The sequence below is a fragment of the Artibeus jamaicensis genome, unplaced genomic scaffold, assembly GCF_021234435.1.
Source record: "Artibeus jamaicensis isolate MK-2021 breed Jamaican fruit bat unplaced genomic scaffold, CSHL_Jam_final scaffold_804, whole genome shotgun sequence".
Classification (NCBI taxonomy): domain Eukaryota; kingdom Metazoa; phylum Chordata; class Mammalia; order Chiroptera; family Phyllostomidae; genus Artibeus; species Artibeus jamaicensis.
Genome location: NW_026522055.1, coordinates 1,414,668 through 1,442,176, shown reverse-complemented (window position 1 = coordinate 1,442,176; position 27,509 = coordinate 1,414,668). Strand labels below are relative to the sequence as shown.

The window sequence follows — 27,509 nt, the reverse complement described above, 5'->3', positions numbered from 1 at the left end:
CTGATGTGAATGCTCTGGGGTTCTGTGATCTATTTCATCCTCAGATTTCTAGATGCTCCATATTACACCCATTTCCTAGATGGGCGCACTGAGGCCAAAATGGGCAAAGCAGCTTGCCAGGGGCACAGTGAGCCAGGAGGAGAAGCGAGATGTGTTATTTCATTTAATCCTCGCCAGCACCCTTTGGTGCACCTTGAGGACACGTTTGGGGGTAAAGAGGGTGCTACCGATAGTTACTCTGGGACAAGAAACATTCAGCAGGTTGGATGGGCGTCTTATTTTGCAGACTCAGAGGGAAGAAGCGTCTTGCCCTAGGGTACCCCTCAAGTTCACAGTGGAGCCGAGACACCACACATTCCTGAGTGCCCACGATGAGATGGGAAGCACGGACTGGCATCCGGGCGTCCCAGCGGGGTCACTGCAGGGCCGCACCTGGTCGAATTTGCGCTGCTTCTTCTCCAGCGAGCTCACGAGCTGCCGCTGCTGCTCCAGGTCCATGGTCACGTCATCCAGCTCCTGCTGCAGCTGCCGGCGGCCGCGCTCCAGCCGCTCCACCACCTCGGTCTTTTCCACCAGGCGCTGCGTCAGGGCCTCGGCCTCGCGCACTGCCCGGCGCCGAGCCTCTTCCCCGGCCTCCAGTGCCCCCGCCTCCTCCTCCTGGCGCCTCCGCCAATCTGAGAGCTGAAGGGGAGGACAGAGACGGTGGGCGGCAGTCACGGCTGTGACCAACGCGTGAGCGGGTAGCGCCCCATTTCCCAGGTGAGGAGACTGAGGCCTGAAGAAGAAATGACTCCCCACCCTGGGCTCTTTTGCCTTGGTTATGAGTTCTATGACCCCCAGCTTTTTTGCGATTAAAACTACTCCTGCTGCGGCCCAGAGGAGAATCAGACCCGGGCTCTGCCCTGGGGGAACCCCCAGTCTGATGGAGAGGTCTAAGTGTCACAGCCAGGCTGAGGGAGGCTGAGGCAGAAGTCTGAGAGCCATGGGAGTCCTCAGAAGGCTTTCAGAATCTGTTTAGAACATTTAAGGGAGACTTCCTGGAGGAGGTGGCGTTTGAGATGGAACTTAAGGTATGCACAGGAGTTTTCCAGTTGAAGAAGGGTATTTGCAGGCATGCATTCAACACGCATTCACTCAACAGGCATTTCTCAAGGCCTCCCGTAAATCGGGCTCTTGGTTCGCCTGTGTTGGGGATCAGATCTAACTCACAGTCCCACTTTCTAAAGGAGCTTTCTTTCCATTTGGTGGGGGGACTTGTGGGCAGAGAATGTTCCAGCCCAGGATGACTGGAATGGGGACAGGGAAGAAAGAAGGGTCGTGGGAGCCCAGAGGCGGGTGGCCGGGGACTCCCCACAATCGCGGAGTCCTGACACATGAAAGGAGTTTCCCGAGTGAAGTGGGGAAGCAGACATGAGAGGTGAACACAGCCAGAGACAAAGGAAGGACCAGAGAAGGCAGGGCCTCCGGCACCCGGCTGAGAGCCTCGAGCTTTGTCCCGGGGCAGCTGGGGAGCCCGTGGGAGGGCTGTGAGCCAGGGAGGGGCAGGGTCAGCTCTCGGGGTAGAAAGGCTCTGTGGCGGATGAGCCAGAAGAGGAGAGACTGGAGGCAGGGAGGGAGGCTGAGGTGAGGATCTGGGGGCAGAGGAGGAGGCCTGAGCAGCGCTGGGGCTGCGTGGATGGAAAGTAGTGGGTAAGGCAGGACGCCAGGGACAGATGGGCGGAACGTGCTGAGGCACCGAGAAGGCTGGGCTATGGCTGCTTGGGCAAGGGGCCCATCTCTGCACCAGGGAACCAGGAGGAGCAGGTTGGGGGACTGAGGTCCCCTTGAGGTCCCCGCTCCGGCACTGCTCACCTGGACCTGGGCAGTCTGCAGCTCACGGCCCGCACGCTCCCTGGCGGCTGCCTCCTCCTCCAGCTGTTCCCGCAGCCCCGCCACCTCAGCCTCCAAGGCTCGCACCCGGGACCCCAAGGCCAGCTTCGCCCTGGTCTCCTCTTGCAGTAGCTCCTGTAGATGGAAGAAAGCATGGATGTCAGGGGTGGGCAGAAGGGTGGGAGGGGCTGGGTGCTGGAAGGGAGGGGGCGGCGGTCACCTGGGTGTCGTGCAGCTGGGCCTCCGTGCTGCTCAGCTCCTTGCTCAGCCTGATGGCTCTGGACTCGGCCTCACTCAGCGCCCCAGACATGTTCTCAAGTTCAGCCTGTGGGAGAGGAGCACCTTTTGGAGGAGGCTTCCACCCAGCCCACCCCATCTGCTCCTCCACCTCCAATCCCTACGCACGGCTGGTGGGACCGTAAGTGGTGCAGACACAGTGGAACTCGGTCTGGCCATTCCTCAAATGGTGAAACAGAGTTTGCATCTTGCTTAGCAATTCTGCTCATAGGTGTGCACCCAGGAGAAATGAAAACATATGTCCATGCAAAACCACATACAGGGCCCTGGCTGGTGTGGCTCAGTGGACTGAGTGCAGGCTACGAACCAAATGGTTGCTGGTTCGATTCCCAGTCAGAACAGGAGCCTGGGTTTTGGACCAGGTCCCCAGTAGGGGGCGCAGGAGAGGCAACCACACATTGATGTTTCTCTCCCTCTCTTTCTCCCTCCCTTCCCCTCTCTCTAAAAATAAATAAAATATTAAAACTATGATAACCACTCAGCAAACATGAGCTAGCCGTGTGTCATTATGTTAGAAAAGTTGGAGGGGACCAAACAGAAGTCCAGAGAGAGCAGGCTCTCTTTCCAGGTCACACAGCAGAGACCACGCCTGCCCCGCTCACCTGGGCTCGCTGCAGCTTCTCCGCAGCCTCCACGCGCGCCCGCTCCCCATCGCTGGCCCGGCCCTGCACCTCCTGCAGCTGCGACTCCAGGCGGCGCCTCCGCTGCTCGCCCTCCTGACGTGAGGTCTGCAGGGTACTCAGCTCCCCCCGGAGCTCAGACACCTCGGTCTCCAGAGCCAACCGGGTCTTCTCCCATGCGCCTTTGCCCTGGCAGGGGAGAGAGACAAGCGACGATCTATGATTTCCCCCACCGACTAGGCCAGGCACATTCCCGCCTCAGGGCCTTTGCACTGGCTATGCCCTCTGCCTGGAACTCACCCCCTCCCCGATGCCGGGATGGCTCAACCCTCAGCTCCCTCCGTTTTTTCACTCAGATGTCACCTTCTCATACGACCTCTCCATGGCCTCTATGTAAAGTCACAACCCTCCAACTTAGCACTCAACACCCCCTTCCTGTTCATCCTTTCCCCACAGCACTTATTGCCCCAATACCCATTATGAATGTGTTCATTTTGTCTACACTCTACCTCTCCTGCCAAAACGTGAGCTCCACAGGAAGGGGAGGTGGCTGTTTTGCTCACTGCCGGGCTCCCCGCGTAATTTCTGGAGCATGGTACTACGTGAATGCTCCATGAAGATAAAATAAGGATAGGAAGACGAGAGGACAGGACTCCAGACAGATGGGCTGGCCTAGAACCTGCCAAGAACACCTCCTCCAACCCCCAGTATCCTGCCCTCCCTGCCTCTTTGTAGCCCCCCCACCCCCCACTCCTGCCTTAACCCACCCTCCGGGCCTGCTCCAGCTGTTCCGCCAGCTCTCCCAGCGCCTGGGTGTGGCGCTGCCTCAGCTCCTGCACCGCCGCCTCGTGAATGCGCGTCTCCTCCTCCAGAGCCTTCTTCAACTCTGTCACCTCCTGCTCCCTCTTCGACCTTAGATTGAGGGGGCGGGGGCAGAGAATGGAATTTCAGAAGAGAGGAAGGCAGGGGCTTGGGGGGAGCCCCCCAACAGCTGGTAGTGCTTCTGTTTATTGTTTCTCTCCAAGGACGGGGACCTCACTCTACATTCTGTAAAGGACCTGGACATTGATGCCGTGGGAGGAACGTGGCTTTAGGGGCGAACTCCTACTCATCTCTCAAAACCCCATCCGAAAGGCCCCTTCTCAGGGAAGTCTTCCTGAACCCCCTCCCATAGAGCTGGCTTAGAGGCCTTCTCTTAGAGGGCCACAGTGCTCCATTAAAGCACGCTTCTTCTGGATTGGGTCTGTTCTTCACCCAACCTGCCTGTCCCCCAGACTGGGAGTTCCTGGGGGCAATGCCTGGGTCTGACTGCTCTCTGTCCCCAGGCTGGCCCAGACCTGCCACTCCATAAACAATTGTTGAGTGACCGAACCTTCCTGTGGATGGAGAAGTCTCACCCAAGTCCTGCGGCCCTGCCTTACCGGAGCTCCTGCTGAGCATTGGTGGAGTCCAGCGTGTCCTCCAGCTCGCCCCGCAGGGCCTCCAGCTCCTCGCCCAGGTCCCGCCGCTGCTTCTCCGCCTTGGCCCTGGCCACACGCTCGGCCTCCAGGTCCTCCTGGGCCTCAGCCAGGCCTGCTTGCGCCTCCCGCAGGGATTTGAGCAGCTGGGCGCGAGCGCCGCCCTCCTCCTCCACCCTGGGGACGGATGAGGACGGCAGAGTTAGTTACAGGGGCATGGATGACTTCTGCGGGCAAAGAGGCCAGATGTGGACTTTCGGGGTGATTGTCTGGGGTTCAAACCCAGCTTTGCCCCTGGGTACGGGCCTCCAGCACTCAGAGCCTCAGTTTTCTGAGCTGTAAAATGGGAATGACGTGAGCAGTGATCCCAGGGACAGTTGCTAAGCTCCTGCCACATGCCAGCCCTTGACTCTCCAGTCTCAATGCTGACGCCAAATGAGGAAACTGAGGCACGGAGCCGGGCAAGTGCATGCCCAGGCACACGGTCAGTGAGTGGCCGAGCTGACCCCAGAGACCTGCCTCATAAGCCCCATGAGACACAGCCTTTTGCACAGAGAAGCGGAATGGAGAGGCGGTGCTGACCAGGGGCTGTGCAGACGGGCTTGCATCCCCCCGCTGGGCCACCTGCCTGGCAAGTGACTCCCTCTCTGAACAGCAGGCTTCTGGCCTGTGAGAGGCAGGAACAGCCCACTTCGCAGGGTTGCAGAGCGAATGGCAATAAAATTCATGAGAATGCAAAAGGCTACATGCTGTATGGCCCCTCTTATCAAAAATAGGAAAGTCCCGCCCTGACCAGTGTGGCTCAGTTGGTTGGTCATCGTCCAGCAAGACGAAAGGTTGCTGGTTCGATTCCCAGTGAGGGCACATGCCTGGGTTGCGGGCTCCTTCTCTGGTCAGGGCGTGTGGGAGAGGCAACTGATCAGTGTTTCTCTCTCTCCCTTCCTCTCTCTAAAAATAAATAAAATCTAGAAAAATGAATAAGAACAAAGGAATAAAATAATGAAAAGTAGTAACAGACACACCCAGCATTTACTGAGGGCTCAGGGTATGCCAAGAATTTTCTGAGCACTTTTTTCTTAAAAAAAAATTATTTATTTTGCCCTGGCTGGTGTAGCTCAGTGGATTGAGCGTGGGCCTGTGAACCAAGGGATCGTGGTTCGATTCCCAGTCAGGGCACATGCCTGGGTTTCAGGCCAGTTCCCAGCAGGGGACGCACAAGAGGCAACCATACATTGATGTTTCTCTCCCTCTCTCCTTCCCTTTGCCTCTAACGATAAATAAATAGTTTTTAAAAAAAGAAAAAAAATTATTTATTTACTTTTAGTAGAGGGGAAGAGAGAGAGAAAGAGAGGGAGAGAAACATCAGTGTGTGGTTGCCTCTCGCATGCCCCCAACTGGGTTCCTGGCCCGCAACCCAGGCATGTGCCCTGACTGGGAATCAAACCTGTGACCTTTTGGTTCGCAGGCCAGTGATCAATCCACTGAGCCACACCAGCCAGGGCATTATGAGCACCTTTCTTATTAAATTCCTACGCTAACCCCCATTTTACAGATGAGGAAACCGAGACTACAGAGTTGATGGGCCTTGGTGAAGTCACGTGGCCAGAAAGGGGAGGAGCCAGAGACCCAGAAGTCAGACTCCAGGGTGGGTGTACTTAACCACCCACGAACACACACACACACCGTGTACCAGTGATTCTAAGAAGCACATCTTTCCTATGATCAAGGGCATCTCAGTTTGCATGAGGCCCAGTGGATCAAAAGCATTCGAAAAGCCCAGCGCCCTGTCTGGGACCTAGTAGGTGTTCGGTAATCAGGAATGCCTGTCGTTACGATTGCAATTGCTGAGATGGTCAGACCACTTTCCCAGTCACATTGCCCCTGGGCTGCTTGGCGACGGGAGGCTGAGGAGGCCGAAGAAGTGATTACGTGTTCTTGCCCCTATTCTGTACCTTCAGCTGTGCAAATTACTACACACCAGGGTCTTGTTCCACCTTTCCCTTAAGCAGGTGGGCTTGGATCGCTGGCCAGGGCCACTCCACACAAGGGACACTGAGAGGGGGTGGCGTGTGCATGGCCAGTGAGCGGCTCCACATCCAAGAGGGTCTCGCTGGGGTGCATCCCCATCCCGACCCTGGCAGACCAGGTGCAGTGCTTCGCGCCCGCCACCGCCCCATCCCGACCCCGCACCTGGCCACAGCGGCCTGCAGCTCCTCCTCCTTGCGGCCCAGCTGGGCCCGCAGCTCCTCCACCCGCTGCTGCTGCTCCACCATCTGCTCCTGCAGCTCCGAGCTCTCCCCGTCCAGCCGCCGCTTCAGCTTCTCCAGCTCCTGGCGGCCCTTCTCCTCTTTCCGTAGGCGGTCTGGAGACGGGAGTGGGGGGCCATGCGTGAGGGCTCCACACCCACGTACCCCACGCCTGGCAGCTCCCATGGAGACCCGCGGCCCCGCGCTTGTCCCGGTGTAAAGCTCAGTTCAGCATCTCCCTCCTCTTCCCAGCTTCCCGGACAGACCCTCGGACACTGTTCACTCCTCCCCGCCCCCTAGGACAGCCGCTGCTCCCGCCCGCTGCCTCTTTGCCCTGCCCTCTCCCCCTTGCCCTGCCCAGAGCAGGGCTTCATCCATTCTGCTTCTGATTCCGAGTCCACAGCAAGAGACAGAGAGACAAAATGAGTGTCGGATACAGTGACTGGGACACAGAGAGAGAGTGACCTGAGACAATCGAATGCCTGAGAGACAGAAACAACATAAGAGCCAAGAGGAACCCGCTCCATCTCAAGCCTTCTTTCCTGCCCCATTTAGCAGATACGACCACTGAGGCCCTGCGCGGCACAGGAGGCTGGCCCGAGGTGTCCCCAGGGAGCGTACACAGCCCCCCCAGCGGCTGCCCGCTGTGGGCGGGCGCTCACCCTCCATGTCTGCAATCGTGGCCTCGTATTTCAGTCGGAGTTTATTAAGGCTCTTGACCTTCTCCTCCTCCTCGGCCGCCTGGGATGAGAACTCGGCCAGACGCTCCTCCAGCAGCTTCCGCTCCTGAGGACCGTGGAGGGGGGGCCGTCAGGGGCAGCCCCCGCCAGAGCCCTTTCTGGGGTGTCCTTGTCACTGGGATGTCTGCTCATCTCCTTCCTCCCTGGACCTTCTTGCCCCCAATTCCTCCTTCCTGTCCATTCCAGTCTAGGGTCTGTGTCCCCATCTCAGCCCACTGGGTCACGCCTGCTAATTGGGGTGCAGACTCATTACTGGAAACACAGCACCCTTCACTGACCACCCCTCCCCTGATGGACCCTGAGGGTGAGTCTAATAATTTACTCTTCTAAAGGACACTGCTCAACGTCGGTGGCACCGGGTGCAAGGGCTGGGCCCTTGCTACTGCTCAGCGTGCAGATGGCGGACCAGTGGCGTCAGCCTCACATGAGAGGGACCTAGTCGGAGAGGCGGGATCTCGGGCCCACCCCGGGCCTGCTGCCTCAGAACGAGCATTTTCACCAGCTCCCGGTGAGTGTGGTTTCTGAGCTCACGAGAGTTTGACAGGCACCAGCCCAGAGCAGTACTTTTCAAACCATGAGCCATTTTAGAAATCCATACAGTGGGTCAGCAAGACCCCTTAAAAAAAAAAAAAAAGAAGGAAATGGAACAGAGTGCAATAGAATAGCCATGGCATGTTTCAGAATGTTCCAGAAAACTCCTGTGTGTCCTGGAGCTCTCCGCTCAGGCATGGATTCCCCCAGGAAGTCTGACTACCACCCTGACTACCCCCAGAACAGAGCAGGCCACCCCTCTCTGCAGTTTTCTGCTCTTTCCTGCCACAGGTTATCGTTAAATCACAAAGCGTGATTATGTTTATTTTCTATGGGGACTCACGCAGCATCCCCTCCCCCCCAGGAGGGCATGGACGGCTTTCTAGTTAGTTCAGTGCCAGGTCCCCTGTGCCCAGCGCAGCCCTGGGTGTGGCTGGTTAAAGGCAGTGGCGGATTCTTTGCTGTGTCCTTCTCCTGGGGTGCAGTCTAATTCGCCACCTTTGAATCTGAGACCACTTTTAGCTCAGTGGTCTGCAAAGCAGAGTGTGCAGGCCAAACTCAGCTCGACACCTGTTTTATCAGTAAAGTTTTATTGGGACACAGCCACGCCCCATCGGCCAGCAGCTATCTGTGGCTGCTCTCAGCCACAAAGGCAGAACTGAGTGGTTGCGACCGAAATAGAGGGGCCTGCAGGTGTTGACCGCCTGTCCTTCCAGAGCAAATGCTTGCCAACACCTGATCGATGGAGTTTAAGGGAAGCGATGCCGGCTGCCTCCGCTTCCCTGGCCTGGAGCCCTGAGCAGCGGTGTCAGAGATCCAGGCTCACTTGTGGGGAGACAGGCCACACGGAGGAGCGTGGAGGCACCAGACACCCAGCCCCGGCCGCCTGAGAGGTGACCGGCCGCCTGCGAGGGCCAGAGGAGCACCTGCACGGCAGAGCCGCAGACCGATGGGATAGAGTGCAATGGTGGTTGTCTGCACATCTCGTGGTGCAGTGAGAGGTAATGACACACAGTAGGTGCTCAAGCAATGCCTGCTCGAGTGACAGTGTGACAGAGGGAGGCAAGCAGAGAGAAAGGGTTCAAGGGAAACACAGCCTGGCTGGGAGTGGCACCCTGGGGCAGGGCGAGCCGGGGGCTGATGCAGACCCGGACCCACGCGCCCACCGTGGCGCCCACTCCGCCGGCCCACGGGGCTCACAGGCACCGACCTTGCTCAGCTTGGTGTTCTGGTCTTCCAAGAGCAGCAGATCCTCCTGGAATTTCTTCAGCTTTGCCTCCGTCGTCACCTTCTCCAGCTGCAGCTTCTGCCGGGCCCCCTCCTCCGCCTCGAGGTGGGACTCCAGCTCCTGGAGTGGGCGGGAGGGAGGGTGAGGACCCAGGACCACCGGGCTGGGGTGTGATGGGAAGGGTGGGGTGGAAGGGAAGGCCCGCGGACCCCCAGGGCTTGGGGCTCCGACAGGTGTGGGCGAGGCTGGAAAGGACAAAGCCCTCGCTGGCCTTTCTGCTTCCCTCATCAGCTCAACACGCATTTAGTGAGTGCCTCCAGTGTGCCAGGCGCCGTTCTAGGCACCAAGGACAGATAAAAATTCCTGTCCTGCCCTGGCTGGTGTAGCTCAGTGGACTGAGCACCAGCCGGCGAACCAAAGGGTCACCAGTTCGATTCCCAGGCAGGGCACATGCCTGGGTTGCAGGCCAGGTCCCCAGTAGGGGGCGTGCAAGAGGCAACTACACATTGATGTTCTTCTCCCGCTCTTTCTCTCTCCCTTCCCTTCTCTCTAAAAATAAATAAATAAAATCTTTTAAAAAATTCTTTGTGTTTGTGGAAACTACAGCCTTGTATGTGCAGGACGATTTTGACCACTCTAAACATAATAAATAAACATGTCATGTAGGTGGGCACTGTCCCCTAGGGTAGTGACCAGGCACCTGTGGAGACTCTGGTGTGAAACCAGAAATTGCAACTCAATATTAGGAGCTGCTCTGACATCTGTAAAATTGGGGGGAACGACGGTGTCCTAACCACAAGCTGTCCTACCCACTTTGCTCCACAGACAAGGTCCCCAAGCCTGGTCACACCCTGTACCACAGGGACCAGACACAGTGCCTGTTCATCCCTGCGGGGGGCGGGGCGGGGGGAGGGAGGGCGTCAGATGCCTGCCGGTGAGAAAGACTCGAACAGACCAGTCACGTCTTCCTGCGGGAACAGGGCTCATCCCACCCTCTTGTCGCTACAAAGCCTGTCTCCCTCAGTCGCGGCTTGTTCCCGCTATTCCTGAGAGCGCCCCCTGATGGTTTGCCGTGGTATGGTATCTGCTTCACTCGGGTTTGGAGTTTTCGTGACCAGGACACTGCTGCCTATCTCATCTGTCAGGGTTGGGAGGGCGCGACAGGCCATCTCTCCGACCGAAGGGCAGGATGCCAGCCTCACCCACCGGGTGAAGAGGACGCATCGGAAAGATTCCTGAGCTCTTGAAATGTGGGCTGTGTGAGTAAGCAATTAAGTTTTCCACTTTATTTTGTTTTAACTTTAAAATAATACACCTCGTTAGTCCTGGCTGGTGTGGCTCAGTGGATTGAGCACAGGCCTGAGAACCAAAGAGTCACCAGTTCGATTCCCAGTCAGGGCACATGCCTGGGTTGCAGATCAGGTACCCAGTAGGGGGCGCAGAAGAGGTAACCACACATTGACGTTTCTTTCCCTCTTTCTCTCTCCCTTCCCCTTTCTAAAAATAAATAAATAAAAATCTTAAAAATAAGACATCCTGTTCATCTCTGGGAAATTTTAAAGCATGTTTCCAATAACTTGGGTGTGTAAATCAACTTTTTCAACTGAAGAAAGTATGAACTATGAATGTAGAAGAAGTATTGCCCGTAGAAACTCAGCCTCTAAATTGAGATGAGCCTTAAATGTAAAATATAAACTGAATTTTGAAGGGCAACCCTGGGAGGGCAGCCTGCCAGTGAACAGTGAATACAGTAGCACAGAGGCAAATGGCGCCAGGAAATGGAGAGGGGCCGAGTACTGAGGAAATCCCTTCAGCACCTGGATCTAGCCATGCCTGAAGCTTACCCATTCTGGAGTCTCCCATTATTTGAACCAAAAAAAAAAAAAAAGTTCTTTCTGCTTAATCCACTTGGAGCTGTTTTCTGCACATTCATAGCCAAAAGAGACACTGTTTGCAGAAGCAAAAGCAGGCAGGGTAGACAGAAGGGAGGGGGTGGGTGGCCTGCGGGTTCATGGGGACCAGACCTGTATATGTTGCTGCAGCCTCTTCTTGTCATTTTGCAGCTGGCGGCTGCACTCCTCCTCCTCGCCCACGCGGGCCTCCAGCTCCGACACCACCAGCTCCAGCTCCTGCTTGCGGGCTGCCAGCCGCCCCCGGGTCTCCTCGGCCTCAGCACACAGCTCCGCCTCTGCTCGAAGCTGGTCTGCCAGGCGGGTGCGCTCCTCCTCCAGCTGAGGGGGGGAGGCAGCGGTTAGCAAGCGGGGCTCCCAGTCAGTGGAGCATCAGACTCCTTTCTGTGCCCTGATTTGCTTCGGTATTTGAAGCAAATCCTCCCCCAGGTCCCCACCTCAGGGTGACCCCACATTCCCCTAGTTACCGAGTCAGAGCCCTGGGAGCCGCCTCTCCCTCACTACCCCATCAGTCCCCAGCCTTGTCCCTCCTTCCCTGACTCCCTCTGCCTTGTCCCCTCCTCTCTGTCCTCATAGCTGGGGATGCTCTCCAGCCTGGGGGCCCCCAGCCTCTCCCTCTCCAGACCACCCTGTTAACAGCCCCAGAGAGGCCATTCCACCAGCTTACATTTCTTTTAACACTCCTACACCCAGCAATTTAACTAAAGGACGCAATTCAAGAAAAGCAAACAGAAAAATTCTCAAGGGGGTTGCTTCAGCAGTATTTTCAGACACCAGAAACACTGGAAAGTATGAAAAGTCCACAGCCCGTCCACCCTAAGCCTGCTACACAGCTGCTCCCGTGCTCTGCCCCGCCCTGGAGCCCTACCCCCCGCACCAGCGTGTGGACGCGGCAGGAACCAGCCCCCCACCCAATACCTTGGCTACACCCCGGGGTCCTGCCTCCTGCACATCACGGCCCAATCACACCACACAGTTTCAACCCCTATTCGTCTGCAGCGCACCTTGGCTCTGACCCAGCCCACCCATTCTTCTCACAGCCCCGCCCCTTGCAACCTGGCTCCACCCTCAGCCCCGCCCCACCTCAGCCCCGCCCCCTTACCTGTGTCAAGCGGCTTTTGAGCTCGCCCACCTCACGGGCACTCTGTTGCTGGAGCTCCTGCACTTTCTGCAGCTCTTGAGCCCGCGCCTGCAGCACCTCATCTTGCCGGGTCACCTGCAGCAGTGGCTTCACCTAGGGGCAGGTCAAGGTGGTGAAATGGCTGGGCAGCCAACTGGCCCAGGAGCTAAGAGCTCACACTCAGAATAGGGCCTGATTCCTGGGTCCCAAAGCCCCATCCTCCACCGACAAGCCCAGTGACCTGGGGCAAGCACAGTGGCGACCCCGTAGGGACAATCACAGCCCCTACTGCACAGGGTTTTCAGCATAATGGAAGGAGTTCACACTTGTAAAGGGCCTAGAACAATGTTTCTGTTTTTGCTAAATGAATCTTTGCATGCGAGAGACTTCGGTGTTCTGCACAGCATTTCTCAGAGCTCTCAGTCCCAGGTCCGTGGGGAGAAATGCACTCTACACAGTGCAATTAGGTGAATCAATCACCAAAATGAGAGCTTCGCAAAAGCACCCGCCCCCTTGCCAAGCGGGACCCACTCTGATTAATTTCTGTTCTGTTGCTTTCCAGTCGGTTCTCCGCTCCACGTGACTCTTCTCTGCTCCAGCCCGTTTTTAGTCTGTTATCTCCTTTTCTGCCCTATTTCAAAGCATTTATCATAGCCATAACTTTATATTTATTCGTGGGATTCATTCATGGGTGCCGGTCTACCCTTCCCCCCAGCCCCCAACCTAAGGCCGGCAAACTGTTTCTTAAAGGGCCAGCTAGGAAATACTTGAGGTCCGCAGGCCACCCCGTCCCTGTTTTAACGACTCCACTCTGATGCTGTAATGCAAGAGCAGCCCCAGAGAACACCTGGTTAATTCTCTATGAACTAGCGGGAATTTACAAAAAGAGGCAAAGAGGCGCCTGAACCGTGGGTCTGCCAACAACCCCATGTCTCAGACGGTGGGCTCCACAGGGTGGAGCTTTGTCTATTTTTATTCACCATTTTATCATGGTCCCCTAAAAAGTTACTGGTACCTACGCCCTGGCTGGTGTGTCTCGGTGGATTGAGTGCCAGCCTGTGAACCACAGGGTCGCAGGTTCGATTCCCAGTTGGGGCACATGCCTGGGTTGTGGGCCAGGTGCCCAGTAGGGGGCGTGGGAGAGGCAACCACACATTGATGTGTCTCTCCCTCTCTTCTCCCTCCCTTCCTCTCTGTCTAAAAGTAAGTGAACAAAATATTTTTTTAAAGTTACTGGCACATAGTAGGTGCTCAATTAACACTGGCCGAGGGCACACGGAAGGACAGATCAGACGTGGTGTCCGAATTATACAGAAGAGCTGTGTTTTCTCCTCTAGATCTCCATCTTCCTCCCTCCTCTCCAGTTCCCCACTGGGGGGCACGCTGCTCCCAGGCTCACAGGGCACCTGATGACCTGGCACTGTCCCTCCGCTTTGGGCGGGCACATGGGCAGTCAGCCTGCTTCCCCTGATGTGTACTGAGAGGTCTGGATGGTCACATGACCGCAGCCAGGCCAATGAGAATGAAACCTGGACTCTGAGCTCTGAGATGAGGGAAGCCCATGCTGGCCCAGCTGGGGGCCAGTCTCAATCTGCTGGTGGTCCCACGTGGCTGAGTCTGCAGGTGACCACCGCGGAGGAATGTCAAGCAGGAGACACAGAATGCGGGAGAACTAACCTCACTGCTTGGGCCCTTTGTGTGCAGTAAAGGGTTAGCTCAGCAGGCCAGGCTTGTCCAAACCCTGCTCATTCCGAAGAAAGGACTGGCCCTTGCCCAGGGCGAGGTAGCCTCTATGCCCTTGGAATAGCCACCTGACAAATGACCTGGGGGTTTGGGGGCCACAAGGCATCAACCTGACCTTTGGAGGGGCTGGAGACAGAGTGACAGAGGTCATCCATGCCTAGGTGATGACCCCAGTGAAAACCCTGGGCGCCGAGGCTCGGGCGAATGCCCCCCTCCAGGGTGGGCAGTATCCCAGTGTGTTGTCACTTGTCATTTCTGGGAGGCAAAGACCCGTCCTGTGTGATGCCACTGGAAGACACCTGGATACTCCCCCTGGTCTCTCCTGAGCTCTGACCTGTGTGCCTTTTCTCTTTACTGATTTTATTATTATTATTATTTAAAGGTTTTATTATTTTTAGAGAAAGGGGAAGGGAGGGAGAGAAACATCAGTGTGTGGTTGCCTCTCGCATGCCCCCTACTGGGGGCCTGGTCTGCCACCTAGGCATGTGCCCTGACTGGGAATCGAACCAGCGACCCTTGGTTCGCAGGTCAGCGCTCAATCCACTAGGCCACACAAGGCAGGGCTCTCTTTACTGATTTTAGTCTATAGCCTTTCACTGTAATAAACTGTGACCAAGAGTGTAACAGTTTTCCTGCTTTCTAGGAGGCCTTTCAGTGAATCATTGAATCTCAAGGGGTCTTCTAGACCCTTCTCTAACTCAGCCCTGGATCCAGCTGCACCTGAAACTGTCATACATCTTTTATCCATGTTGGTTGGAGTCCAGCTTTTTTGGCCACTTGCTACCTCAAGAATCCTGAGGAACAAATAAATGTCAGGCTGATTGGTCCCCTTTGACAGGTGCAGCACACTGAGGCCCAAACAAAGGAAGTCACGTGCCCCAGCAGAGTTGCCCTCCCCAAGACCTCCCACTTCCTTGCTGCTCGGGCCACGCCCCCAGGTGCCCTCACCTTGATAAACAGCCGCCACCACTGCCAGTGTCTCAGCTTGAGGTAAGCTGCGCAGTTCCGCTGCATGACTCTGAGAGCGCTCTGCTGCTGCTGCCGCTTCTGGAAGGCCCTGGGCGGGGAGCCGGGCGGGTGGGAGAGTGGGCGCTCCGCCCTTCCAGCCCCTACCCCCTTAGCAACAGAGAACTCCCTTTAACTCGTCAACTGTTATTAAATGCCTACTGTGTGCAAGCATCGTTCTGTTACTGGTAAATCTTGTGTACGGTTCATCAGTCCTCCTGCCCTTGACCGCCTCTGCCCTGTCCCCTCCCCTGTCCCCACAGCCCCAGCCCCCATTCAGGCCTCACCTTTACCCACCTGCATGCTCACTCAGCCTCGTCCCCAGCCCCCCAGCCTCCAGCCCGTCCCAACAGGCCTGCAGAGGGGTCTTTCTACACCTGCCCTTCTCCTGCTCACACCCCCTCCGAGGCTCCCCAGCAGCCCAGACAAGGTCCCTGCCTCTCAGCCTGGTATCTGGGGGTCTTTCATTTGCTGATTCCTCCTCTGGGCCAGTTCCAAGAGGAAGGAGATGCTCCCGCAAACCTGCATTCCCAAAGCCTGGAACACCTTCCCCACCCTCCTTGGTCCACCTGGTCGTCAGTGTGACCTGGGGCGCCCTGGTTTGCAGGGCCTCCAAGTGCACTTCTCTGACCCCCATCAAAGCTCATCTTGCCCTGGACGATGTGTCTCCCCCTCCAGACGGAAGTCCCTCGAGGGATTGGCCAGTAGGGCGACCACCTCCATCTGGGGCTTTCTCTGTGTTAGCAACTGAAAACCGTGCATTCTGGGAAACCTCTAGTCCCAGGCAAACAGGGAAGGGTGGTCACCCTATGACAGGGTCTAGCTCTTCTCTGTGTCTCCAGTGTCCCTCACAGGGACCTCAGGACCATGAAGCATGGGCACCCGGTGGCTCCCTCCCTTTGTCTCTCAACCCTTCTACTGTTTTGCAGGCCTTGACATCTGGGGCCATCTGGTCAACCCCTCCCTGCCCTTCCCCTCCTTAGTCAGTGGAACCCCAGAAGACAGTGTGGAGCCCTACTTGCGAGCCAGGTATCCCCGGGCAGCTGCCTGGAAGGACACGATGATGTCCGTGACCTTCAGGTCGCGCTCCTCTTCCAGCTGGGCCAGGACCCCCGCCCGGAAGAAAATCTTACTCTGCCCCACGCGGTAGAGGTTGGAGTCCAGTTCCAGGGCCTGGATCTGTGAGGGGAGGGGGTGACATGGAGAAGGGGCGATGACAGGGGAAGGCCACGCCCCTCTCCTCCCAGCCTGGGATTGTGCACATGCGCACACACACACACCCCTGCACACCCCACCCCACCCCCACTCACCATCTTCTCACAGGCCTGCTTCCCGTCCATGAAGCCCTTGGGGATGGCGTTGGGCGTCAGGATCTCGTACCTGTGGGGGACGGGCAGGGGTGGGGAGTGGAGAGTTAGAGCAAACTGTCACCATGGCCGGGCCCTGGGCTCAGAGTGACAGATAGCAATAACTGATGACAATAAGGAGAACAGTCAGAGAAATGGACAGTCAACCTCAGCCACACACCGGGGCCGAGGGCATTAATACCACCACCGCCAACATCAACAATAAAAGACCCAGCTCCTTGGAAATGGCTGCGGGCTAACTATGAGAGTTTGTTACATCTCACTGAGACAGACAACAATGGCGGGGCTCAGAATGGGAATGTAAGAATAACAAACAATAGCAGCCGAGCCCTGACCAGGTAGCTCAGTTGGTTAGAATATCGTCCTGGTACGTCAAGGTTGTGGGTTCAATCCCTAGTCAGGGCACATACAAGAAGCAACCAGTGAATGCATAAGTAAGTGGAACAACAAATCAATGTTTATCTAACTATCTAATCTCTCTTTCTTCCTTTTTCTCTCTCTCTAAAAATCAATTCAAAAATTGTCTAAATAGCAGCTGATGTTTTGAACCTCTTATGGGTCAGGCTCTGGGCTAAGTGCTTTACAGTAATTTCTTTCAAGTTTCTGAGTGGAACTCACAATTCAAACAAACAAAAAATCTTTGATAGCCCTGGTTGCTGTGGCTCAATGGATTGAACACCAGCCTGCAAACCAAAGGGTCGCCAGTTCAATTCCCAGTCAGGGCACATGGCTAGGTTGTGGGGCCAGGTCCCCAATTGGGGGTGTGTGAGAGGCAACCAATCTATGTATCTCTTGTTTGTCAATGTTTCTCTCCTCTTTCTCCCTCCCTTCTTCTCTCTAAAAATAAACAAATAAAATATTTGAAAAAAAGACACTCTGCATTTTGAAGACTTGATAGGAAAAGTCTGCACCATATCTTACCACTGATTTTTTATACTGCTTACATGTTAAAATTACCCCATATCTTAGATGTAGTGGATAAATAAAACATCTTATCAATCTTAATTTTGCCTGTTTCTTTTAAAAAATATGGCTATTACAATTTTTTAAATTGTACTACAGGGCTAACGTTCTATTTCTAATGAACAGCACTGATATATACAGCTAGTATGAAGTGTAATTTTTACTATAATATTTATTATATTATTTGGGTTTTTGTCAGTTGATATTTTTCTCTTTTTTATAAGAACTTCACTTGGTTCTTTTTAATTTTATTTATTTATTTTTAGTGAGAGGTGAAGGGAGGGAGAAAGAGAGGGAGAGAAATATCAGTGTGTGGTTGCCTCTTGTGTGCCCCCTACTGGGGACCTGGCGGGCAATCCAAACATGTGCCCTGACTAGGAATGGAACCAGCAACCCTTTGGTTTACGGCCCACGCTCAATCCACTGAGCTACACCAGCCAGGGCTGATATTTCTCTGTTCTATCCTATTCCACTGCTTTTTTTAAAGACGCGGGGATTCAAAATGCTGATTGCAATAGGACTCGCTATGCCTTTTCTCTCCAGGAGCGCACGAGTGGGTGTTTGCTCACCCATAGCACAGAGGGGAAGACTGAGCCTCGGAAAACCTACGGAACTTGCCCGGTGTCCCGGCACAGAAGCAGCAATGGGAGGCTTTGGAAGCAGGTAGGGTGTCTTCCAGACCCGAGCCCCACCCCACCCCTCACCCCGCTCACCGCTGCCGGAACTCCTGGAAGAGGATGCGGTTGGGGAAGCCTTGGCGACAGATGCGGATGCCTTCCAGGACGCCGTTACAGCGCAGCTGATCCAGCACCAGCCGCGGCTCCAGCTTCCCGGCCTGTGTGGGGAGTGGGATGGGCACGCAGGGTCAGCGGCGCCCGCACGGGGGCGCCACTCACAGGACGGCGGCTGTCAGGAGAAACCACGTGGAACGGCCGGCTGGGCAGGCCAATAATGGTTGGCATTTTCCTATGGTTCAGCCTATAATTTAGCACCTAGTGAGCACCTACGGAGCACCTGAGCACCTACTACATGCCAGGCAGAGATCCCTGCCCTGGGGGACTTCAGTCCAGTGGGAGAGACTGACAGTCCAGTGGGAGAGACTGACTGAAGTGACTAATAAATGAAAGAAATAAAAATAAATGTGAAGTGGAACGGGGTGAGGGGGGAGCTGGCTGAATTAGCACATCGGATAGTCGGCCAAGGTGTGGTGTGGACAAAGCCCATAAAGCATTATTTTTGGTAAGAATGATGAAATGGTAAAAATCTAAACAGTACAAGAATTTATTTTTATTTTTTTAAAGATTTTACTTATTTATTTTTAGAGGGAAGGGAAGGAGAGAGGGAGAGAAATATCAATGTCTGGTTGCCTCTCATGCATCTCCTGCTGGGAACTGGCCTGCAACCCAGGCGTGTGCCCTGACTGGGAATTGAACCGTGATTCTTTGATTCGCAGGCCTGTGCTCAATCCACTGAGCTACACCAGCCAGGTCTAAGCAGTACCAGAATTGAAAAGATACACTCCAAAAGAGACCCTTTGCCCTGGCTGGTGTGGCTCAGAGGTTTAAGTGCCAGCCTGTGAATGGAAAGGTCACCAGTTCGATTCCCAGTCAGGGCTCATGCCTGGGTTGCAGGCCACGTTCCCTGTTGGGGGTGCACATGAGAGGCAACAACATATCAATGTTTCTCTCACATATCTGTTTCTCTCCCTCTCCTTCTTTCTCCTTTCCCCTGTCACTGAAAAGAAATAAATAAAATCTTTTAAAAAAGAGACCTTTCCCTTTGCCCATACCCCCAGAACAGTCAACACAAAACCAGTTTTCTAGGGAACCTTCCAGATTAGTTGTCCTCAATGCTGGCTAAACACTAGCACCTATGGGAAGCTTGCAGCAAGACAACAAAAATAACAACCTCCCCCCCCAAAAAAGCCCGCACCCAAGCCCTGGCTGGTGTAGCTCAGTGGATTGAGCGCGGGCCTGTGAACCACACGATTGCGGTTCGATTCCCAGTCAGGACACATGCCTGGGTTGCGGGCCAGTTCCCAGCAGGGGGCTCACGAGAGGCAACCATACATTGATATTTCTCTCCTTGTCTCCTTCCCTTCTTCTCTAAAGATAAATAAATAGAATCTTAAAAAAGGGAGGAAAAAAACCCACACCCAATGCTCTGCCATAGCTCAGTTCAGAATTTGAAGCACTGGGTGATGGGAATTAAGGCATGAAAACCACGAGTCTGGACCTTTTCCCACGGCCATTCGGGCGTATTATTTTATATTTATACATCCATCAAGCATTTACTGAATATCCACAGCATGCCATGCACTGTTCTAGTTTGGGGGACTCGAGCAGTGAAAAAAGAGGTAAAAATGCTTAACTTCAGGTTGTTTATGTTCTAGCAAAATGGAGCTTCTGCTTGTCTATTGCTACATATGCCTCCTGGTCCTTGGCAATAAGGCTCAAACCTTACATGGTACTGACCACAGCTACCCATCCAACCGGACATCCATTGTGGGTGATTAGTTGAATATCTGTGTCCTGCGTTAGACTGTGAGAATAGGGTTTGGCCGTGCGCCTCCCTAATGTTTCCCTAGTACTTGGCACTTAGTAGGTGCTCAATAAAACTTAAGTCCCATGAACGAATGCATTTTCCTAACAGGGCACTTATTACGGGAGGGAAGCAAGTCCCTCAAGTCACACATCTGGCCAGAGCTGAGCCTGGGACCCGATGTGACTCCAGCCAGCCAAGTCCAGCAGCCAGGCCTTTACCCGCTGCTAGAGCTCCCCTCCCCCCGCCCAGGTCACTCACCCTCTTCTCGTGGTTGGGGACGATACAGCGGACGAAGCTGGGGTTGGTGTTGCTGAGCGTGGCCATGAGGCGGCTCAGGGACTCCTTGTAGAGCTGGCCCACGGTCCGGAACATGCCCCGGCGGGGACGGCCCCCCGGCGGGCCATCCCCTAGGCTGCTGACCTGCTCCAGCCCCACGATGCCTTCCACTGTGGGAAGAGGAAATCAGATGGAGGGTGAGAAGGGGATCAGGGGCCAGTCTCCAGTTGGGGGGGGGGGCTGGGTTGGCCAAAGGTCAAGGATCTGACTATCTACAGGGCCTGGCATTTTATCTACGAAACACCTCACGCAGCCTGGTGAGGCAGGCGGTACCAGCCCCATCGAGCTGGTGGGCAAACCGAGTCTCGGAAAAGTGGAAGATGCACCCAAAGCCACACAGCTTAGAAACTGCAGATCCAGGATCGAAACCCAGGCAGCGAGCGTCCTCTCAAACGCTGACCTCTGACCCCTCTTCTACTCAAGGACACGACCTCTGTTTTCCTTATGGACAGGTAAGGACAACGACAGCAAAGGCTAACTCAGCTCGCGTTCTCTGCCAGACACCATTCATAGCAGTTCACGTACTCCGGCTTCTTTCAAAGACCGTGCAAATCACTCCCATTTTACAGGTGATGAAACTGAGGCACAAGCACAGCACGGCTGCAGCATTTGAGGAGCATAAAACAGAGTCACGTTAAAAAAGTAACCGTCTGCTCTGGCTGGTGTGGCTCAATGGGTTGAGCGTCAGACTGGGAACCAAAGGGCCGCCAGTTCAATTCCCAGTCAAGGCACATGCCTGGGTTGTGGGCCAGGTCCCCAGTAGGGGGCGTGTGAGAGGCAACCACATATTGATGTTTCTCTCCCTATCTTCTTGCCTTCTCCTCTCTAAAAATAAATAAATAAATAATTTTAAAAAATGTAATATTCTCTGCCCTGGCCGGGTGGCTCCATTGGTTGGATCACCGTCCCATCAACCAAAAGTTTGTGGGTTCGGTGCCTGGTTGGGGGTGTGTACAGTAGGCAATAGATCAGTGTTTCTCTCACATTGATGTTTCTCTTTCTATCTCTCTCCCTCCCTCTTTCTAAAATCAATGACTATCTTCTCAGGCGAGGATTTTTAAAAATGCCATAGAGTCTGGCTTTTATGTGCGGTACATGAAATAAAGCCATCTGCCCTCACATTCAGCATTTTTCTAGAAAAGCCTGACTTCACGGTCACTGTTTCCCTACTGCCATTTGATGGTGTCACTTCACCTAGTGAGAAACACACACTCAAATTCAGTGATCGAATCATGTCCGGTTTCTCAGGATCCTGCGTCTGGGGCTGACTCTGACGTCCTGCTGTCCCCAGCGATGAGGGTCACCGGGGTCAGCCAGACGCTCTGCCTTTAGGCAGGACCTGGTATATGGTGGAGGCTCCGACATAGCATTTTCCTCCGTAGATCCAATTTTCCACCACTGTACTTACAGTTATTATCAAAATGATCATTACCATTTATTAAGCTCTTACAGCACAGGTAAGAGCCCAGGCTCTGGGACTCGATATCCTGGGTTCAAATCCCAGCTCTGCCACTTACTGGCTGTGCGATCCTGGGCTGGTGACTTAGCCTCTCTGTGCTTTGATTTCCTCATCTGTGTAAGGGGAGTAATAGTCCTAGCACCCGCCTCAGTGGGTCATTCAGAGAATGCTATGTGTTAATAATCATAGAAGGGCTTTGCACAATGCAAGGCACATAGTAAGTGCTCAGTAAATGCCAGCTGGTAGTAGCACCATTGTACTTCTGCATGCAGTTCAGTTAGAAGAAGGCACTGAATCTGGAAGCTGCTGAGGGAGTCAACAAGGAGGAGGAAGGAGCGTGAGAGACCTCCTTACGGAGAAAAGAGGGCACGGATGTTCAGAACCAGGTCCCCAGCTCAACAGGCCCACCCTCCTCATCTGGCAAATCTCACCCATCGACGCAGGGCAACGCCCACCCCCTGGCGGAGAAATGGCAGAGCCGCGCCTCCCTGAAGATCCTGGGGGCAACAGCGGGAAGGAGCCAAGGAAAGAGAATTGCTGGAAGCCCCCGTGTTCTGGGAGGTGAGCACAGATGTGGGGAGATGGCGAAAGATGCGGGGATGCCAAGGAAGCGGTATGAGAAGAGGGAGAGGTGGCAGAAAGAAAAAACAGAGGGAAGCATTATTAGTCAACAGCACAGGACAAAGCAGGAGGCGAATGCTGGCCATAAACATTTAAAGCCAGGGAGACTGTTCTGTTCACCTTTGTGTCTACCCACCGAGGGCATTCATGTTGGCTGAAAGGACAAATGTCCACTGTGAGACGTAGTACCAGGGGGAAGATCTCCCTCTCTCTGGAGGTTGAGTCTGTACGTTTTATCAGGTATCATTTCCCCCTGACTGCCAGGAAGCTCAAGCACTACCTTGAGGCCTCCAGCCAACTTGTGGCATTTGTCTCTCTGAGGCTCATCTCCTTTGCCTTTTCTCCTGGGCCGCCAGGATGCTGCACATCCAACTCTGGGCTCAGGTAAGCTGCAGTAGGGACTGATGCAAGGAGAGCCCCGATTTCCTCCCTCCCTGTGACACGCAGCTCCTTGAGTGTGGGCTCGGCTTGTGACTGCTTTGTTCCAGGGAATTGTGGGAGAAGTAACCCAATACCACTATTTCCACTTTCTCTCTTGGAACCCTTTGAGGGTCAGCCACACATGGGGTGGGACATGTGAGGGATTGCTGGGGATATCATGTGTCTCTGAATGAGGCACGGGTTTTAAACAAGTGGGCTGGGTGGGGGGGATTTTTCAGGCTGAAGGAGATGATTCTCATTGCAGAATCTAGTTTGGTTGCTGAACTGCTTTTCAATCACTCTTGTGTAAACTCTCTGAGACGCAAATATCAAATTTTTCTTCCTCAACTCAGCTCACAAGACCTCAGCTCAAGGTACCCCTGGTGTGTTTTTGCTCCATGAGTTTGTTTGGGAAACCACTCATCTTGCTTATTTTGTTCTCTTGTCTAGTTGCATTGGCTAGCATTTCTACAGTTATGCTTTTCACTTCAATCAAAGATTAAGACAAACTGACAGATTCTGGAAACCTGGAATAGGAAAAAAAATCAAGATGCTGGTGCTGCCAGTTTATAAAATCATCTCTCAAACCTCCTCTAAGGATGGAGGGCAACAGACAAGGCTTGGAAAAGTACAGGGTTCTACCCCAAAGGCATTTGGCTTTTCTGCCTATGCCTCTTAAAGGTGTCATTCTGAAAAAGCTGATGAACAAATTCATATGGGTCTTGTTGGAAGCAAAAAAACTATAAAACTATATCTCAGTCTGTTGCTTCTTTCTTCTTCCTGGGGGCCCTACAGGGAACTTTGTTGTGAGAGAGCAAAGGAAGAAAAAGTCTAAAAGTACCAGCCAACCTGTAAAATGCCACCCTTCTGAGCTCTCTTGTTACTAATTCTTTTCCAGTCGAATTTCTTTTCAGGGATCCTATGCCATCTACAAGTAACGTTTTCTTTCTTTACAATACTCACATACTTATTTCTTTTTCTGGCCTGATTGCATAGGCTAGTATTATCAAAACAGTGTTTCACACAGTGTTGTCAGTGGGCATCCTTGTCTCGTTTAAGGAGCAGTGTTTTATCATTGAATATGATGCTGGCTTGAGATATCAATCAATCAACACTAACTGGGAACACAACTTTGAGACTGTCTGACCTGCCAGCCTAAGTTCTGCATCTCCGCCGACAACTCAGCTTCTGGAACAAAGGTGCTCACTGTGGGTTAAGAGAAGGGACGCCCAGAGCTGCAGGGACAGGACCTGGGGAGTAGGGAGCCAGGGAGCCAGATCTCACCATCTTTCCAGATCTCTGCCGTTAACCGATCTGTGCTCTGGTGCAGTAGGGCTGCCACGTTGTCATTCAGAGGGTCCATGTTTTTCATCAGCCACTCATTGGCCTTGTAGTCGACCTGCATGGAGTCAGGCATTGGAGGGTGGTGAACCTGCAGGTTCACTGGCTCCCCTGATTTGCCAGCTCCAGGGTTCATCATGGAAGAGGACGTTTGGTGCCACCTTGTGTCCATATCTTGAACTGCACCCCCACCAGCAAGACGACTCTCCCTTCACTTCCCTGCCCACTATGGACCCGAGGTCCATCACCACTTTCTCCCTTCTTCATTCTACTCCAGATACACTGGCTTCTTCACTCTTTCTCAAACGTGCAACCTTGTTTCCATTTCAAGATTTTTACTCTAGCCATCCCAGCCGCCCAGAATTCCCTCTTAGTGGAGTTTCCCACAGATAACTGCTGGCGAGAATTCGGGCTTTTGCTTTGAGAGTTCCACAGAGTCACAGTCTGAACGACTCCCCCCACCAGAGAGGGGTTCCCTGAGGCCAGGGTCTGACTAATCTCAGCACAGGGCTGGCACCATGAGGCTCGAAAATGTTTGGAAAACTTAGTTCCATACACAGAACATCCATGGGGCTCCTGCCTCCCAACTGCAATGCATGCCGTTCCCTCCGCCTGCAGGGCCCCTCCCCCCGCCTTTCCGGCACCTGTTACACATCATTTAGACCACACAGCCCCCAAGCCAAATCGCGACTGCGGCCCCTTTTTTGTAAATAAAGTTTTATAGGAATACGGCCTCCGTGTGTGTATTTATTTCTATATTACTTGTGGCTTCCCTCACACGACAGTGGTAGAACCGAGGGGTTGTGACAGAGTGTCTGCCCCCACAAAGCTGAGACTATTTACAAAAAATGTTTGCTGACCCTGGGGTTGGATTTCAGATCATGTGTCACGGTCCTCCGTGGAAACTTCCCTGGCGTTGCTTCTCTGGGCTTTGACTTTGCCCCCGCCCTCAGCCACCCCTATTAGAGCACTTGTCAGCCTTCCACCCCAATTGTCTGTGTTTGCCTCCCTTCCAGATAAGAAACGTTATCAAGGCAGAAACCACGTCTGACCTAGGTCGCCAACTTTGCTCAGCACAGGGCTGAGCACACAAGACACATGTTTGCCAAATGAGTGGGTAAAATGTGCATAATACTGTACTCGTCGAACTCCTATTCATCCCTCAAAGCCTATTGTAAATATCCCCTCCTGGAGGAAGCCTTTGTTGATTTCATCAGCTGGTGCTCACTCCTCTCTGGGCTTTTCTAGCCCCTGCCTTGGCTAGGTTCTGTCCCAGTGGACATTCGGTGGCCCCTGCTCTCCTTCTGGACCCTCCCCCACATCTGCAGCTGAGTTGCTCCCACGCCCACACACAGGCCCCAAGGCCGGCCCCAACCCCCTACCTTGCCCGCATAGTGTAAGACGCTGAAGTCAGCCTGGTCCCGCAGGTGCCTCGGCCGCTGGAACTTGGGGTGGCTGCCCTGCTCCTGGGCCACTTTCTCTACGAAGGACTTGTCTGTGGCCTTTGGGAACCAGCACTCCTCGTCCAGCAGAGCCAGGAGTCCAGGGGGGTTGGCCTGACCATGGACAACAAGAAGGGGAGAATAGGTCAGATCCCCAAATACTGGACACTCAGGTTGCGGCTAGCTTTTTGTTTTTATAAGTGACAGTCGGACGGAGAACAATAGCTGGTCGCAGCCACGGATCAGCCCTGCGACTGGAGCTGTGCAGCTCCCGCTCTTGTAGTGGTAACACAGAAGCCATGTCGTCTTGTTCTTTGCACTGACAGGGAGGCCCAAGGCCCGAGGAGGTGCAGGGAGACCGGCGTGGGCTCTCTCACCGGCCGCTCGATGAGGTCGATGCAGGGCTGCAGGTCAAGGCCGAAGTCCAGGAAGGTCCAGGGGATGCCCTCGCGCTGGTACTCCTCCTGCTCCAGCACGAACATGGTGTGGTTGAAGAGCTGCTGCAGCTTCTCGTTGGTGTAGTTGATGCACAGCTGCTCGAAGGAGTTCAGCTGCAGGGATGAGGGGACGCATGAGAGAGGGGACAGGGGCATGGGGTGGGGACAGAGACCCAGAGGCAGGGGGACAGGGCAGCGTGATGGAGCCCTGAGGCCCCAGCTGGGCTCGAAGCACACACCTGGAAGATCTCGAAGCCGGCGATGTCCAGGATGCCCAGGAAGGAGGCGCCCTGGCGGGGGCTGCGGTCCAGGGCCCGGTTGAGGCGCAGGACGAGCCAGCGGAACAGGCGCTCGTAGGTGGCCTTGGCCAGGGCTTCCAGCGCGAAGTCCGCCTGCGTGCGGCACGGAGTGCAGAGTGAGGGCCCAGCCTGCGCATCCGTGGCCGAGCGCATCCTCCAGGCTCAGCGAGAAAACACTGGGCCCCCTACTCCCCCAACCCCGCCATGGTTCAAGAATGCTGACATTAACAGCAGCCAGCGATTACCCAGCCGTACTGTGCTCCAGGCACTGTGTGAAGCCCTCAGGGCCCATTCGTTCATTAACACAACCCCTCCCCTGCCTGCCTCCTGGAATAATTAGCAAAACAGTGAAGAGGGTGAACTCCAGAGCCTGACAACCTGGGTTTGAATCCTGCCCCTGCCACTTAGAGGCTGTGTTACCTCAGGCTGTGAGTAAACCTCTCTGAGCCTCAATGTCTTCATCGGTGAAATGGGTCCTAATAGAACCTGACCTGAGAATGGAACCGCGGTCAGTGTGACCTCCGGTCTCCAGTCCTCATCTCCCACAATATGTCTCCTTCATCCCAGGGCCTCGAGTGCCCAGCCTGGGGTCTGGCAGAGGCCTCCCCCCAAGAGCTGGGTCCTGAAAACCGCTAGCTGGCGTTGACTTCTTCCCAGTCCCACCACCACTGCCAGCCAGTCTGAGCCACACTGTCGTTTGCTTGGATTATGGCGGCAGCCTCCTCCCGACTCCCTGCTTCCATCTGTGCCCCCCGCCCAGACTCCGTTCTCCACACAGAAGACAAGGGGGTCTTTATAAAAAAATAATAATAAACCAACTGAATCAAATCACACTCTGGCTTAAACCCTCGCCGCCTCCTGCTTCAGCCTGAAGAAAACTCACCTCCTTACTGTGACTGCTAAGACCCTGCGTGATCTGTCCCCTCCCAACTGCTCTGCCAGCAGCTTCAACCACCCTCTTCCTCACACTTGTAGCCTCACCTGCCTCCTTAATGTCCCCACCTCGCCATGCTTTTCCAACCCCAAGGCTTTGCACAGGCTGTCCCGTCTGCCTTGACCCGTCTAGGTCTCAGCTGGAACTTGACCTCCTCCGAGAGGACCTTCCTGACCACCCAGCCCTCTGCTTTGCAGAAGGCATCCCTGTCTGCAAACATCCTGCTTTTCTGTTTCTTATGTTTTATTACCACCTGCGTTCCTTGTTGCCCTCACTGCGTTCCTTCCTGGGACCCAGCCCAGAGCCGCAAACTGAGCAAACGGCAAACATTTGAGCGAGCCAGGAAATACGGCCTCAGCCGCTTAAAAGAACCAGGAGCCTGGAGCTGGAGGGTCGGGGTGGAGAAGCGGCCCTACACCCACCCCCCGCACCCAGTAGGCCCACCTGCTCCTTCGTCTGCGCTTTCTGCACGTAGTCTCGGCCAACTTTGATGCGCGGGGTGAGCAGGGCGCGGGAGAAGTCGGTCACCCCGAGTCCCAGCAGGCGGCAGAGTTTCTGGGCAGCTGAGGAAGACAGGCGC

At 54.6% G+C, this 27,509-nt stretch overlaps 1 protein-coding gene across 6 annotated transcripts in view; it reads right to left on the bottom strand.

Moving 5' to 3' along the window:
• The window catches only part of MYH14 (myosin heavy chain 14), a 75,266-nt gene that overhangs the window by 16,473 nt on the left and 31,284 nt on the right, over window positions 1-27,509 (bottom strand). For all 6 annotated transcript variants that reach the window (XM_053659728.1, XM_053659727.1, XM_053659726.1 and 3 more), the window contains 21 exons: window positions 27,374-27,492; window positions 25,936-26,088; window positions 25,637-25,810; window positions 25,200-25,373; window positions 23,761-23,875; window positions 19,899-20,086; window positions 17,810-17,931; window positions 16,077-16,146; window positions 15,785-15,945; window positions 14,710-14,818; window positions 12,001-12,132; window positions 11,013-11,219; window positions 8,971-9,108; window positions 7,152-7,275; window positions 6,434-6,605; window positions 4,208-4,420; window positions 3,554-3,698; window positions 2,769-2,975; window positions 2,090-2,194; window positions 1,852-2,004; window positions 433-681 (listed from right to left, as the gene is read on the bottom strand). In XM_053659728.1, the coding sequence (XP_053515703.1) occupies window positions 433-681; window positions 1,852-2,004; window positions 2,090-2,194; window positions 2,769-2,975; window positions 3,554-3,698; window positions 4,208-4,420; window positions 6,434-6,605; window positions 7,152-7,275; window positions 8,971-9,108; window positions 11,013-11,219; window positions 12,001-12,132; window positions 14,710-14,818; window positions 15,785-15,945; window positions 16,077-16,146; window positions 17,810-17,931; window positions 19,899-20,086; window positions 23,761-23,875; window positions 25,200-25,373; window positions 25,637-25,810; window positions 25,936-26,088; window positions 27,374-27,492 (3,230 nt within the window). The remainder of the gene's footprint in view (window positions 1-432; window positions 682-1,851; window positions 2,005-2,089; window positions 2,195-2,768; window positions 2,976-3,553; window positions 3,699-4,207; window positions 4,421-6,433; window positions 6,606-7,151; window positions 7,276-8,970; window positions 9,109-11,012; window positions 11,220-12,000; window positions 12,133-14,709; window positions 14,819-15,784; window positions 15,946-16,076; window positions 16,147-17,809; window positions 17,932-19,898; window positions 20,087-23,760; window positions 23,876-25,199; window positions 25,374-25,636; window positions 25,811-25,935; window positions 26,089-27,373; window positions 27,493-27,509) is intronic.